The 15,610-nt window shown below is 37.7% G+C and overlaps 1 protein-coding gene across 1 annotated transcript in view; it reads right to left on the bottom strand.

Annotated features, from left to right (window-relative positions):
• Window positions 1–15,610, bottom strand: part of TTC29 (tetratricopeptide repeat domain 29) — a 270,197-nt gene that overhangs the window by 127,530 nt on the left and 127,057 nt on the right. Inside the window, 1 exon segment of the mRNA XM_030917105.1 lies at window positions 14,887–15,010. Within this exon segment, the coding sequence (XP_030772965.1) occupies window positions 14,887–15,010 (124 nt within the window).

A 15,610-nucleotide genomic window follows, 5' to 3' on the forward strand; every position in this document is an offset into this window, starting at 1 on the left:
ATAAAACACCCTTCAGGATACTATACAGGAGCACTTCCCAACCTAGCAAGACAGGCCAACATTCAAATTCAGGAAATACAGAGAACACCACAAAACTCCTTGAGAAGAGCAACTCTGAGACACATAATCGTCAGATTCACCAAGGATGAAATGAAGGAAACAGTATTAAGGGCAACCAGAGAGAAAGGTCGGGTTATCCACTAAGGGAAGCCCATCAGACTAACAGTGGATTTCTTTGCAGAAACCCTACAAGCCAGAAGAAAATTGGGGCAATATTCAACACTCTTAAAAGAATTTTCAACTCAGAATTTCATATTCAGTCAAACTAAGCTTCATAACTGAAGGAGAAATAAAATCCTTTACAGACAAGCAAATGCTGAGAGATTTTGTCACCACCAGGCCTGCCTTACCAGAGCTCCTGAAGGAAGCACTAAATATGGAAAGGAAAAACTAGTACCAACTACTGCAAAAACACCAAATTGTAAAGACCATCAACACTATGAAGAAACTGCATCAACTAATGGGCAAAATAACCAGCTAGCATCGAAATGACAGAATCAAATTCACACATAACAATATTAACCTTAAATGGAAACGGGCTAAATACCCCAATTAATAGAAACAGACTGGCAAATTTGATAAAGACTGAAGATCCATCGGTGTGCTCTATTCAGGAAGCCCATTTCATGTGCAAAGGCACACATAGGCTTAAAATAAAGGGATGAAGAAATATTTACCAGGTAAATGATAAGCAAAATAAAAGCGAGGTTGCAATCCTAGTCTCTGATAAAACAGACTTTAAACCAACAAAGATGAAAAAAAAGACAAAGAAGGGCATTACATAATAGTAGAGGGATCAATGAAGCAAAAAGAGCTAACTAGCCTAAATATATATGCACCCAATACAGGAGCACCCAGATGAATAAGACAAGTTCTTAGAGACCTACAAAGAGACTTAGAACCCCACATAATAATAGTGAGAGACTTTAACACCCCACTGTCAATATTAGACAGATCAACGAGACAGAAAATTAACAAGGATATTCCGGACTTGAATTCAGCTCTGGACCAAGTGGACTTAACAGGCTTCTACAGGACTCTCCACCCCAAATCAACAGAATGTACATTCTTCTCAGCACCACATCACACTTATTCTAAAATTGACTACATAATTGGAAGCAAAACACTCCCTAGCAAATACAAAAGAATAGATATCATAACAGTCTGTCAGACCACAGTGCAATCAAATTAGAACTCAGGATTAAGAAACTCACCCAAAACTACCAGTGGAAATTGAACAACATGCTCCTAAGTGACTACTGGGTAAATAACAAAATTAAGGCAGAAATAAATAAGATCTTTGAAACCAATGATAACAAAGACACAACGTACCAGAATCTCTGGGACACAGCTAAAGCAGTGTTTAGAGGGAAATTTATAGCACTAAATGCCCACATTGATAAAGCAGGAAAGATTTAAATCGACACACTAACATCACAATTAAAAGAACTAGAGAATCAAGAGCAAACAAATTCAAAAGCTAGCAGAAGGCAAGAAATAACTAAAATCAGAGCAGAACTGAAGGAGATAGAGACACAAAAAATCCTTCAAAAAAAAAATCAATGAATCCAGGAGCTGTTTTTAAAAAAAAAAAAAAAAAGATTAACAAAATAGATAGAATGCTAGCCAGACTAAGAAGAGAGAAGAATCAAATTGATGCAATAAAAAATGATAAAGGGGATATCACTACTGATCCCACAGAAATACAAACTACCATCAGAGAATACTGTAAATACCTCTACGCAAATAACTAGAAAATATAGAAGAAATGGATAAATTCTTGGACACATATACCCTCCCAAGATTACACCAGGAAGAAGTCAAATCCCTGAATAGACCAATAACAAGTTCTGAAATTGAGGCAGTAATTAATAGCCTACTAACCAAAAAAAGACAGATTCATAGCTGAATTCTATCAGAGGTACAAAGAGGAGCTGGTACCATTCCTTCTGAAACTATTCCAAACAATAGAAAAAGAGGGACTCCTCCCTAACTCATCTTAGAGGTCAGCATCATCCTGATAACAAAACCTGGCAGAGACACACACAACAAAGAAAATTTCAGGCCAACATCCCTGATGCACATTGATGCGAAAATCCTCAATAAAATACTGGCAAACCAAATCCAGCAGCACATTAAAAATCTTATTCACCACGACCAAGTTGGCTTCATCCCTGGGATGCAAAGCTGTTTCAACATACGTGAATCAAAAAACGTAATTTCTCTCACATAAACAGAACCACTGACAAAAACCACATGATTATCTCAATAGATGCAGAAAAAGTCTTCGATAAAATTAAACATCCCTTCATGCTAAAAACTCTTGATAAACTAGGTATTGACGGAACGTATCTCAAAATAATAAGAGCTATTTATGATAAACCCCCAGCCAATATCATACTGAATGGGCACAAGCTGGAAGCATTCCCTTTGAAAACTGGCACAAGGCAAGGATGTTCCTCTCGCACCACACCTATTCAACATAGTATTGGAAGTTCTGGCCAGGGCGATCAGACAAGAGGAATAAATAAAGGGTATTCGAATAGGAAGAGAGGAAGTCAAATTGTCTCTGTTTGCAAATGACATGATTGTATATTTAGAAAACCCCATCGTCTAAGCCCAAAATCTCCTTAAGCTGATAAGCAACTTCAGCAAAGTCTCAGGATACAAAATCAATGTACAAAAAATCACAAGCCTTCCTATACACCAATAACAGACAGAGAGCCAAATCATGAGTGAACTCCCATTCACAATTGCTACAAAGAGAATAAAATATCTAGAAATACAATTTACAGGGATGTGAAGGACCTCTTCAAGGAGAACCACGGACCATTGCTCAAGGAAATAAGAGAGAACACAAACAAATGGAAAAACATTCCATGCTCATGGATAGGAAGAATCAATATCGTGAAAATAGTCATACTGCCCAAAGTAATTTATAGATTCAATGCTATCCCCATGAAGCTACCATTGACTTTCTTCACAGATTTAGAAAAAATTACTTTAAATTTCATATGGAACCAAAAAAGAGCCTGTATAGCCAAGACAATCCTAAGCAAAAAGAACAAAGCTGGAGGCATCATGCTATCTGACTTCAAAATATACTACAAGGCTACAGTAACCAAAACAGCATGTTACTGTACCAAAACAGATATATAGATCAATGGAACAGAACAGAGGCTTCAGAAATAATGACACACATCTACAACCATCTGATCTTTGACAAACCTGACAAAAACAAGCAATGAGGAAAGGATTCCCTATTTAATAAATGGTGTTGGGAAAACTGGCTAGCCATATGCAAAAAACTGAAACTGGGCCCCTTCCTTGCACCTTATACAAAAATTAACTCAAGATGGATTAAAGACTTAAATGTAAAACCTGAAACCATAAAAACCCTAGAAGAAAACCTGAAATACCATTCAGGACATAGGCATGAGCAAAGACTTCATGACTATAACACCAACAGCAATGGCAACAAAAGCCAAAATTGACAAATGGGATCTAATTAAACTAGAGTTTCTGCACAGCAAAATGAACTATCATCAGAGTGAACAGGCAACCTACAGAATGGGAGAAAATTTTTGCCATCTAGCCAACTGACAAAGGCCTAAAATCTAGAATCTACAAAGAACTTCAACAAATTTACAAGAAAAAAACAACTCACTTCAAAACTGGGCAAAGGATATGAACAGATACTTCTCCAAAGAAGACATTTATGTGTCCAGCAAATATATGAAAAAGAAGCTCATCATCACTGACCATTAGAGAAATGCAAATCAAAACCCCAATGAGATACCATCTCATGCCAGTTAGAACGGCAATCATTAAAAAGTCAGGAAACAACAGATGCAGGAGAGAATGTGGAGAAATAGAAACGTTTGAGATACCATCTCACGCCAGTTAGAATGGTGATCATTATAAAGTGAGGAAACAACAGATGCTGGAGAGGATATGGAGAAATAGAAACGTTTTTACCCTGTTGGTGGGAGTGTAAATTAGTTCAACCATTGTGGAAGATAGGGTGGTGATTTCTCAAGGATCTAGAACCAGAAATACTATTTGATCCAGCAATCCCATTACTGGGTATATTCCCCAAGGATTATAAATCATTCTACCATAAAGACACATAGACACATATGCTTATTGCAGCACTGTTCACAATAGCAAAGACTTGGAACCAACCTAAATATCCATCAATGATAGACTGGATAAAGAAAATGTGGGACATATACACCATGAAATACTATGCAGCTATAAAAAAAGGATGAGTTCATGTCCTTTTTGGGGACATGGATGCAGCTGGACACTATCATTCTCAGCAAACTAACACTTCTCAGCAAATTAACACAGGAACAGAAAACCAAACACTGCATGTTCTCACTCATAAGTGGGAGTTGAACAATGAGAAGACATGGACATAGAGAAGGGAACATCACACACCAGGGCCTGTTGGGGAGTGGGGGACTAGGGGAGGGATAGCATTAGGAGAAATACCTAATGTAGATGACAGGTTGATGGGTGCAGCAAACCACCATGACATGTGTATACCTATGTAACAAACCTGTATGCTCTGCACATGTATCCCAGAACTTAAAGTATATATAAAAAAAGACTTATGTTCTTATTGATAAAAAGTGATCAAATATTTGCAGTTTCATATGGTTCAACCTAATACATTGTAGTAAAAAGAAGTTTGGGAATTAGTGAACCAATTCACATTGATTTGGATAGAATTTTACTATTTATAGAGTGGATTTAGCTAATGAAATATTTTTTACATTTTTTTTTTTTGAGGTGGAGTCTTGTTCTGTCACCCCAGGTTGGAGTGCAGGGCATAATTTCAGCTTACACAACCTCTGCCTCCCAGGTTCAAGTGATTCTCTTGCCTCAGCATCTCGAGTAGCTGGGATTATAGGCGTATGCCACCATGCTCGGTTAATTTTTTATATTTTTGGTAGAGACAGGGTTTTACCATGTTGGCCAGGCTGGTCTTGAACTCCTGACCTCAAGTGATCCGCCCGCCTTGGCTTCCCAAAGTCCTGAGATTAGTATGTTTTGTTTTCAGTCGCAGCAAAAGGTCATTTCGGCCAAGTAATTTGGTTAATGGCTGGTGAAAATAAATGTACCTATCCTCTAATTCGTTTATTGCTCTTACTTTCCCATGTTCATATGCCATTCTTCTTAACTGAGAATGTTGAAGTAATCAGAATTTCTGAAAAATATGACCTTGATGTCACTAGCACCGATCAAATGATCATTTAAATATCTCTTCAAGAAGTCCTTCGCAACAGCTCGAGCTGCAAAAATTCAGGGTGTTGTTGTTGCTGTTGTTGTTTGCCAGTGTCACCTCCATTAAAAGCTATCCTCCACAAATAAATACTGTTTACCTAGCTCTTATGAAGCATGGGGGCCAATGCTAAATACTTCGTATGTATTATGTCATTAACTTTCACACGTCACCCTATGAGGAAAATACTATTCTTATTTTACAAATAATCACATTGAGCCTCAGAGAAAAGAGCATCTTCTGCCACCCCCAAATCTTCTAAAAATCCTCATGAAAATCTCTTTCTAAGAGGAGGATATTATCTAGGATTGATCTAGGGGCTCTAGGGGACAAAATTTCCTTTCTTCACTGACTTGTAACCCTTTAGGCTCCACCATCTCCTCCCTTCCACTCATCTCTCTCCTCCTCACCCCACCAAACACACAAAAACCAAAAACATGCATGTGTATTCTTTTGAACAGAAACCCTTTTATGGGAGAATGTTTTGCTGTATAAGTCAGTTTCTAGTATTTTATGAAGGAAATGAACATAAAAACAACACAGGAACAGCTTTATACCATTACAGCAGTAGAGGTAAAACACATCTTCAACTCTGCATACTTCTGTATAATCATGAAGCTCCAAGATCGGTCAAACTGACTGAATAAAGAAATTTCTGGCAAGGTGAGGAGGGGGAGAAATAGGACTTATGTGATCATTTTGTTAGATACAGGAAGAGCACATATAACACTATGTTATATGCCCACAAGGACAGTTTAGGAGAACTGTTTATTCAAATGATTCATTCCAACCAACTTTGTTAATTTAACCAGAGTCTCTCCATATTACATCAAAAATAACTTTTGTTTGTTGAGGTGAACAATTATTTCTCTTTCTTCAAGGTATAAAACATAAAATTTATATGAGAAAAAAAATACCTAGGAAAAAATAAAATGGTATCAAAGATATTTGTAAGCCAATGAAGTAAACTATAATTGAGAAACAATACAAATATTGAAGATGATGTAAATAAAAGTCACTAAAATTATAGATTTTCCCGGTAGATATCAAAGACATAGGACAAAATATATGAAAATATACAGTTAGGCCAAACATAACCTTTTTTTTAGAAACAAAAGTATAAATATCTAATTGATATTCTAATTATATTTCTGAGATTTCAATTATTTATTGTTTTAGGTGAGAGTCTTAATTAGGAAAATTAGAGACCACAAATAAGTGGACATATATATGAATTTCCAAAGTTATTTTTATATATTATTAAGTAAAAATTAGCTCATTCATTCATTCATTCATTCATTCATTTGCCAACCACTCTGAGCCAGGCCAAATGCCAGGCCATGTAGAAGCAGCAGTAAATGGAGTTTCCACTCAAGTTTTTGAGGTGAGTGAAGTGAAAGTAGTGATATGCCTAAAATTTTGATTAGGTCTTATTTAAGTGCCTTTTTACTCTTAAAATAGGAGCTTTATAATTAGCTAATTATGATTCCCTCAAATTGTACTTAGTATTCCATCTTTAGAGACACACAATTGACATAAATAGATATGAACCTACCAGTTTTTCTAGTTTCTCTAGTTTAAAACACTACTAAAGAAATACAAAATTAATTCTTTTAAGATGCAAGCATTTGTATACATACCATTTTAGAATGAGATTTCACTAATGTATATCGTATTTGTGGATGTTTAATTCTCAGAGTTTACTGTCTAAATCTCTTCTCCAAAGGTTAAATACAACTTTCTACAGTTATTTCTGTTATCAGATAATCCCTATTCTATTTTAAAATTCAGAAGATTCTAGTAATTAGAGTTGGCAATCTTAAATATGAGATTGACAATATGTACTTCCTAAATGAATCTTACAGGAAAAGAACAAATTCATTTAATTTTATTAATATCCCTGATAAGCATTTAGTGAACAATTCCAGGACAGGATCTTGATGACATCATAGACCTTGGAACAATGCTCGAATTATTACATTATAACATAGAATTTTCATGCATTATTTTGATTTTTAGTGTCTAAAATGTCACTCTGTTCAATGAGCAAGCTCAAAATGAATGAGCATTTTCTCAGTACTAAGGATAAATCATTTCCTACCCATTTTCCGTATAATTTTAGTGTTGGAACCACCATTCTTTTAACTATGTAATTATTCTATGGTTTTATTAAGGAATGAGAACTCTTATAAACCTAGTTATTTCCTCTAAAACATTCTCATTTCACCACTTTACACTAATTATATATTTTCAATTAACAGTCCATCAAAAGACCCAGAGGGGAGGATGAGTGGTCCATTTTCTATGATTATGTAGTAAAAGGTAACTAACTAGGATGCAGGATATTTTTAAGATGCACTAATTCTAATTATAATTACTATAATAATTACAGAAAAGGTAACTCCAGTATTTTTCCAACCATTATAATTTTGGTCTTATAATATTTTTACTTCTTGAAAATTGTTAAGAATACAATTACAATACCTTGCATGAGTAATATGAAGCCCGAAAATATTGGGCTTGCTTTTAAAGATTCAGGAAAAGTTTTCAAAATGTTAAAATATTGGCTGGTTCAATATACGCAAATCAATAAATGTAATCCAGCATATAAACAGAACCAAAGACAAAAACCACATGATTATCTCAATAGATGCAGAAAAGGCCTTTGACAAAATTCAACGGCCCTTCATGCTAAAAACGCTCAATAAATTCGGTATTGATGGAACATATCTCAAAATAATAAGAGCTATTTATGACAAACCCACAGCCAATATCATACTGAATGGGCAAAAACTGGAAAAATTCCCTTTGAAAACTGGCACAAGACAGGGATGCCCTCTCTCACCACTCCTATTCAACATAGTGTTGGAAGTTCTGGCTACGGCAATCAGGCAAGAGAAAGAAAACAAGGTATTCAGTTAGGAAAAGAAGAAGTCAAATTGTTCCTGTTTGCAGATGACATGATTGTATATTTAGAAAACCCCATCGTTTCAGCCCAAAATCTCCTTAAGCTGATAAGAAACTTCAGCAAACTCTCAGGATACAAAATCAATGTGCAAAAATCACAAGCATTCTTATACACCAGTAACAGACAAACAGAAAGCCAAATCATGTGAACTTCCATTCACAATTGCTTCAAAGAGAATAAAATACCTAGGAATCCAACTTACAAGGGATGTCAAGGACCTCTTCAAGGAGAACTACAAACCACTGCTCAGTGAAATAAAAGAGGACACAAACATATGGAAGAACATACCATGCTCATGGATAGGAAGAATCAATATTGTGAAAATGGCCATACTGTCCGAGGTCATTTATAGATTCAATGCCATCCCCATCAAGCTACCAATGAGTTTCTTCACAGAATTGGAAAAAACTGCTTTAAAGTTCATATGGAACCAAAAAAGAGCCTGCATTGCCAAGACAATCCTAAGTCAAAAGAACAAAGCTGGAGGCATCACGCTACCTGACTTCAAACTATACTACAAGGCTACAGTAACCAAAACAGCATGGTACTGGTACCAAAACAGAGATATAGACCAATGGAACAGAACAGAGTCCTCAGAAATAATACCACACATCTACAGTCATCTGATCTTTGACAAACCTGAGAAAAACAAGCAATGGGGAAAGGATTCCCTATTTAATAAATGGTGCTGGGAAAATTGGCTAGCCATAAGTAGAAAGCTGAAACTGGATCCTTTCCTTACTCCTTATACGAAAGTTAATTCAAGATGGATTAGAGACTTAAATGTTAGACCTAATACCATAAAAACCCTAGAAGAAAACCTAGGCAATACCATTCAGGACATAGGCATGGGCAAGGACTTCATGTCTAAAACACCAAAAGCAACGGCAACAAAAGCCAAAATTCACAAATGGGATCTAATTAAACTAAAGAGCTTCTGCACAGCAAAAGAAACTACCATCAGAGTGAACAGGCAACCTACAGAATGGGAGAAAATTTTTGCAATCTACTCATCTGACAAAGGGCTAATATCCAGAACCTACAAAGAACTTAAACAAATTTACAAGAAAAAAGCAAACAACCCCATCAAAAAGTGGGCAAAGGATATGAACAGACATTTCTCAAAAGAAGACATTCATACAGTCAACAGACACATGAAAAAATGCTCATCATGACTGGCCATCAGAGAAATGCAAATCAAAACCACAATGAGATACCATCTCACATCAGTTAGAATAGCAATCATTAAAAAGTCAGGAAACAACAGGTGCTAGAGAGGATGTGGAGAAATAGGGACACTTTTATACTGTTGGTGGGATTGTAAACTAGTTCAACCATTATGGAAAACAGTATGGCGACTCCTCAAGGATCTAGAACTAAAAGTACCATATGACCCAGCCATCCCATTACTGGGTATATACCCAAAGGATTATAAATTATTCTACTACAAAGACACATGCACACGTGTGTTTATTGCGGCACTATTCACAATAGCAAAGACTTGGAATCAACCCAAATGTCCATCTGTGACAGACTGGATTAAGAAAATGTGGCACATATACACCATGGAATACTATGCAGCCATAAAAAAGGATGAGTTTGTGTTGTTTGTAGGGACATGGATGCAGCTGGAAACCATCATTCTCAGCAAACTATCGCAAGAACAGAAAACCAAACACCGCATGTTCTCACTCATAGGTGGGAACTGAACAATGAGATCACTTGGACTTGGGAAGGGGAACATCACACACCGGGGCCTATCATGGGGAGGGGTGAGGGGGGAGAGATTGCATTGGGAGTTATACCTGATGTAAATGACGAGTTGATGGGTGCTGACGATTTGATGGGTGCAGCACACCAACATGGCACAAGTATACATATGTAACAAACCTGTACGTTATGCACATGTACCCTAGAACTTAAAGTATAATAATAAAAAAAAGTTAAAATATTATACAAAAATGAAATAGAGGCGGGGCATGGTGGTTCATGCCTCTAATCCAGCACTTTGGGAGGCCGAGGAGGGAGGATCACTCGAGCGCAAGAGTTCGAGACGAACCTGGCCAACATGGTGACACCTCGTCTCTACGAAAAATACAAAAATTAGCTGGGTAGGGTGGCATGTGCCTGTAATTCCAATTACTCCGGACGCTGAGGCAGGAGAATTGCTTGAACCCAGGAGTCGGAGGTTGCAGTGAGACTACACCACTGCAGTCCAGTTTGGGCAACAAGAGTGAAACTCTGTCTCAAAACGACGACGACAAAATGAAATAGAAGTCTGAACTTTCACAAGTGAGAGAATACCAGTCTTAAGTGGTGTGAAACTGGTTACAAATTTATTTATTGGTTCAAGGAACTGACATGTTTTTGATCACCGATTCTGTGCCAGGTTTTTTTCTAGACACTAGAATAATAAACAAAGCAGATATAATTCCTGCTCTCATTAAACTTATATTTTGGCCAAATTAAACAACAACAATAAGAACATAACATGAACAAGAAAACTATGAGATAAATGCTACATGGATAATTCAAACACAGTAATTTTAAAGAGTGACCCAGGTGGGGCAGCTCATGCCTGTAATCCATAGCACTTTGGGAGGCCGAAGCAGGAGAATCCTTTGAGTCCAGGAGTTCAAGACCACCCTGGGCCACATGACAAATCCCTGCCTTTATTAAAAAAAAAAGAATTGCGGGGGGTGGGGTTGGGGAGAGGGCACGGTGGCTCATGCCTGTAATCCCAGCACTTTGGGAGGCTGAGGTGGGCGGATCATGAGGTCAAGAGATCGAGACCATCATGGCCAACATGGTGAAACCCTGTCTCTACCAAAAATACAAAAATTAGCTGGGCGTGGTGGCGCAGGCCTGTAGTCCCAGCTATTCAGGAGGCTGAGGCAGGAGAATTGCTTGAACCCGGGAGGCGGAGTTTGCAGTGAGTCGAAATCGTGCCACTGCACTCCAGTCTGGCAACAGAGCCAGACTCCATCTCAAAAAAAAAAAAGGGAGGGGGGGCGACCTGATGGCCACTTTAGTTGCTAAGGGAAGGCCCCTCTGAAGATGGGGCATTGAACAGAGATCTGAGTGACAAGAAGCCAGCAATGTGAAGTCCAGAGCATTTCATGTAGAGCATTCCAGCCAAGGCAAATGTTCTAAGGCAGGAACTAGCTTGACATGCTTAAAGAACTCCAAGAATGTCAATTCGCTACATTGGGATGGATAAAAAGGAGTAGGAAGCAATGAGGTCAGAGATAGGGGTGGAGCTATCTTATATTTTAGGACAGGGTAAGGATTTATATTTATGTTCTCAGAAGAATGAGAAGTAATGGAAGTATTTTAAGCAGAGAAATCAGATTTGATTTATATTTTAAAATAATTACTTGGCCTCTTTCTGCTTATGCCGGGGTGAGAGGGAACAGAGTGCATGCAGGAAGGTGAGTTTAGGGCTTACTGCAGTGTCTAGGTGAGACAATACAGTGTCATAAACTGATGTGACAGTTGCAGAGATAGAGGGAAAAGGGTGGATTTGAGATATATATTTGGTAACACAAAGGTCAGAGTTTGCTTTTGGCTTGAATATGGAGCCGGGGGAGAGAAGAATTGAAGGATTTCCAGATTTTTGACTGTAGTGACTGGGTGGATAGATAATATTACTATTTAAAAGATGGAGAAGACTAGAGAGGTGGAGGTTCCATTTGAAATATGTTAGAAATCCGGGTGGAGGTAGTAAGGAAGCAATTGGTTTTACAAAGTTTGGAGTCCCGGGAGAGATCAGGATTGGAGATACAAATCTGGAAGTCATTGGCATATGGATAGTATTTAAAAGCCATGGGCCTGGATGGGGCAGATAAGAGGAGCTCCCAGACTAAAAAGAGAAGATTGCTTGGAAAATGCCTAAATAATATTCTAATGCAGTTGAGATTTAAGTTGTTAGAAGAAAAATTTAGAGGAAAAAACAGTAAGTTCAGTTTTTAGTACATTATAGTTGAAGATATCTAAGTGAAAATGTCAAATAGGTGGTGGGGTATGCGTTTGGAATTGAGGGGAGAGACCTGCGCTTTTCGAAGGACTGTTTTTCAAAACAGAAGGGCAAAAAACACAACTTTTTACCCTACCTCCAAACAATACCCAAACCCAGCCCTTCTGAATAACATGAACATTGCTAACCTATATTTTCCTAATAACAGAAAGCATAAGGAAAATACACTTTTTTGAGTAGCAATATTTTTATACTTGCGTTTTCTTAATGTTTTTTGCCAAGAGTTTATATCTCACCAGTGTGTATTTTATTCTCTGATTTTTTATTCTTGGATAAGAGTTTAATTTCTGAAGTTAAGGTATAAGAAATAATATCCAAAAGCTGTGTCAACTGCCAGAAGTTAAATTTTATCAGTTTATTCCTATTCTAATAGAAAATTAGGAGGCTTCTGGGTATTTGCACTATCTTCAAATATATATGCCTTCAAATATACAACTTGATCCATACACCATATCATACTGCATATATTCATAGACTTATATCTTTTCTCCTATGCTATAGGAGAAGCTCCCTCATTAGATTGTGAGCCTCACAAGGGTTTAGGTCTTGCCTGTTTTCACCACTGTATCCTAAAAAGTAAATAAAAGCAAATACAAAATCAAGGAGAGAGGAGTCAATAAAGGCAAAGAAATGGGCAGGGAGCCAGAGGGTAGCAGAGGAAGCACACGACATGCAAAACCTGAGCACAGCTAGAGCAACAGACAGGGAAGGACTCGAAAAAGGAGGGCAACAAAGTGGTGGCCATGAGGGAGAGGGAGAGGACGACCCGGGGGTCAGAGAGCAAGGAAGAGGGTCGAGAAGGAAGAACGCAGGAGAGAAGGGAGCAAGGTGGGTAAGGGAGTCGGGGAGAAGAAGGGCCAGGAGAAAAGGGGGCTTTTTAGATTTCAAGGAATAGGAGAGAGGGGAGGCAAATGAGCCCAGGGGAGCAAGAGAGGGGATGTAAGAGAAAAAGGAAATGAGATACCTTCTTTGAAAGCACTTGCTCCACTTCAGGAACTAAAGAAATATTAGTTTCACTCATTCAAATTAATTTCAAACTTGATTTCCTTTAAAAAAAATATCCTAAATCCTTCTGAAATAAAGTTAATTTTATGGCAAAAAACAGAATACTGTAGTGGTTAGGAGAATGGGTTTGAATACCATTGCCACCCAGCATCATCTGAGGGTCTGGCAAAGGGGAATTGTTTGATACCACTAAGGGTGTAGAGAACAACGGAAATTTATAAAGATAATACTTCTCCTGCTGCAAAGCACTATCCTAAGTGCTTTCCACATGTTAATTTAATACTCACAATAACTTTATGAGGTGAGAATATTGAGGCACCTAGAAATTTAAGTAACTAGCCCAAGGTCACAGATCTTACAAGTGAAAGAGCTGGGTTTTTAACTCAAGCAGTGTGGTTTTGGAATTAATGACTTTATTCACTACATACACAGACTCTCAAAGAGATTAACAGAGAATGTATAAACATAATTTGAGAACATAATTACCCTAAAAAATGATGGATCTTATTCATGATCAAAACAGCAATTATAACTAGAGAAACAAAGCTCTTTCACACCATTGCTAAAGGAGAATCTGTAATAAAAAGATAAAATCAGGAGAAAATACGACAAAAGTCCATTATGACCAGTACATTATACTAATAACAGCTTCTTGAATTGGATAATTTTATTTTGGACTTTTTTGTTCTTCTTTCTGTTTTCTCTTTCATGTAATTAATCTGTTGCTAAAATTTCACTCTAAATTTTCTGCAGAATTATTTTTAGGATTATCGTTTCTTCTTCTAAGGAAACTAGCAGGGGCGCCACAGCTGGATTAATAAAGAATTTGGAGTGAGAGAGATGAATGTCAGTGGAAGCAGATAATAGCCAACAGTTATAATCAATTTCCTTTGAATTAAATATTTTAATTGCTCCTCAAATCCAATGTCAGTTAGAATCCTCACCGGATGCGAAACTATGAATCAGGGTTAGCAGCTCATAAGGACTGTCCCCACATGGCCCTAAGGTATTGGAAGAGGAGGAGGAGGAGGAGGCATTTCTCCTCCCTAGTCCTTGCCATGGGCATTAACTACATCCTGCAGTCCAGGGCCATTCTGCATAATATATGGTGGGAAGACAAGGATAACATGAGAAGAGACTTTTAAAACAGCAAATTTCGGGGCCAGGCGCGGTGGGGCTCAAGCCTGCAATCCCAGCACTTTGGGAGGCCAAGACGGGCGGATCATGAGGTCAGGAGATCGAGACCATCCTGGCTAATACGGTGAAAACCCGTCTCTACTAAAAAAATACAAAAAACTAGCCGGGTGAGGTAGCAGGCACCTGTAGTCCCAGCCACTCGGGAGGCTGAGGCAGGAGAATGGCCTAAACCCGGGAGGCGGAGCTTGCAGTGAGCTGAGGTCCGGCCACTGCACTCCAGCCTGGGCTACAGAGCGAGACTCTGTCTCAAAAAAAAATAAATAAATAAAACAGCAAATTTCTCTCTAAACACTGCAAATTTCTCTATAAACAAGAAACACATAGACTCACTTTTTCATTGTAGATGTCCCCAAGCATTGTACTTGCTCTTACAAAATCTAGGCTTTGAAAATTGTTTCTTGCAATTTTCACAAACTTTTTCAAGTATTTAATTGCTTCTGTCGTATCTCCTTGGCTAGAATGAATGAAATAGGACATCAATGGAGTATCATCTCACTTAACGTCACATTAAAGAGAAAGTATCTTGTGTCTTTCCTGTAGAAAATGCAAGATGGTTATCACGATAATGAGATTTAATGTGTAAACATGAAATTAAAAATACACGGCTTGTTTTTGTTGGAGCATACATTGAGTTAAAACTGAAACTTTTAAATCCTCACGCATTGCTAATGGAAATGTAAAATGGTACATCTTCTTAACAACTTGGCAGTTCCTCGAAAACTTTAACATAGAATTACCATATGACCCAGAAATTTTACTCCAAAATATATACCCAAGTGAAGCAAAACTATGTCAACACAAAAAGTCATATATATGAAAGTTCATAGCAGCATTAATCATAATAGCCAAGGCATGAAAACAATTGAAATGTGTATCAACTGATGAATGAGTAAACAAAATATGGTGTATACCTACAATGAAATATTATTCAGTCTTAAACATGAATGAGGTAGGCCAGGCACGGTGGCTCACACCTGTAATCCCAGCACTTTGGAGACCCAGACAGGTTGATCACGAGGTCAGGAGATCGAGACCATCCTGGCTAACACGGTGA

The sequence above is a fragment of the Rhinopithecus roxellana genome, chromosome 2 (assembly GCF_007565055.1).
Source record: "Rhinopithecus roxellana isolate Shanxi Qingling chromosome 2, ASM756505v1, whole genome shotgun sequence".
In the NCBI taxonomy this organism is placed as follows: domain Eukaryota; kingdom Metazoa; phylum Chordata; class Mammalia; order Primates; family Cercopithecidae; genus Rhinopithecus; species Rhinopithecus roxellana.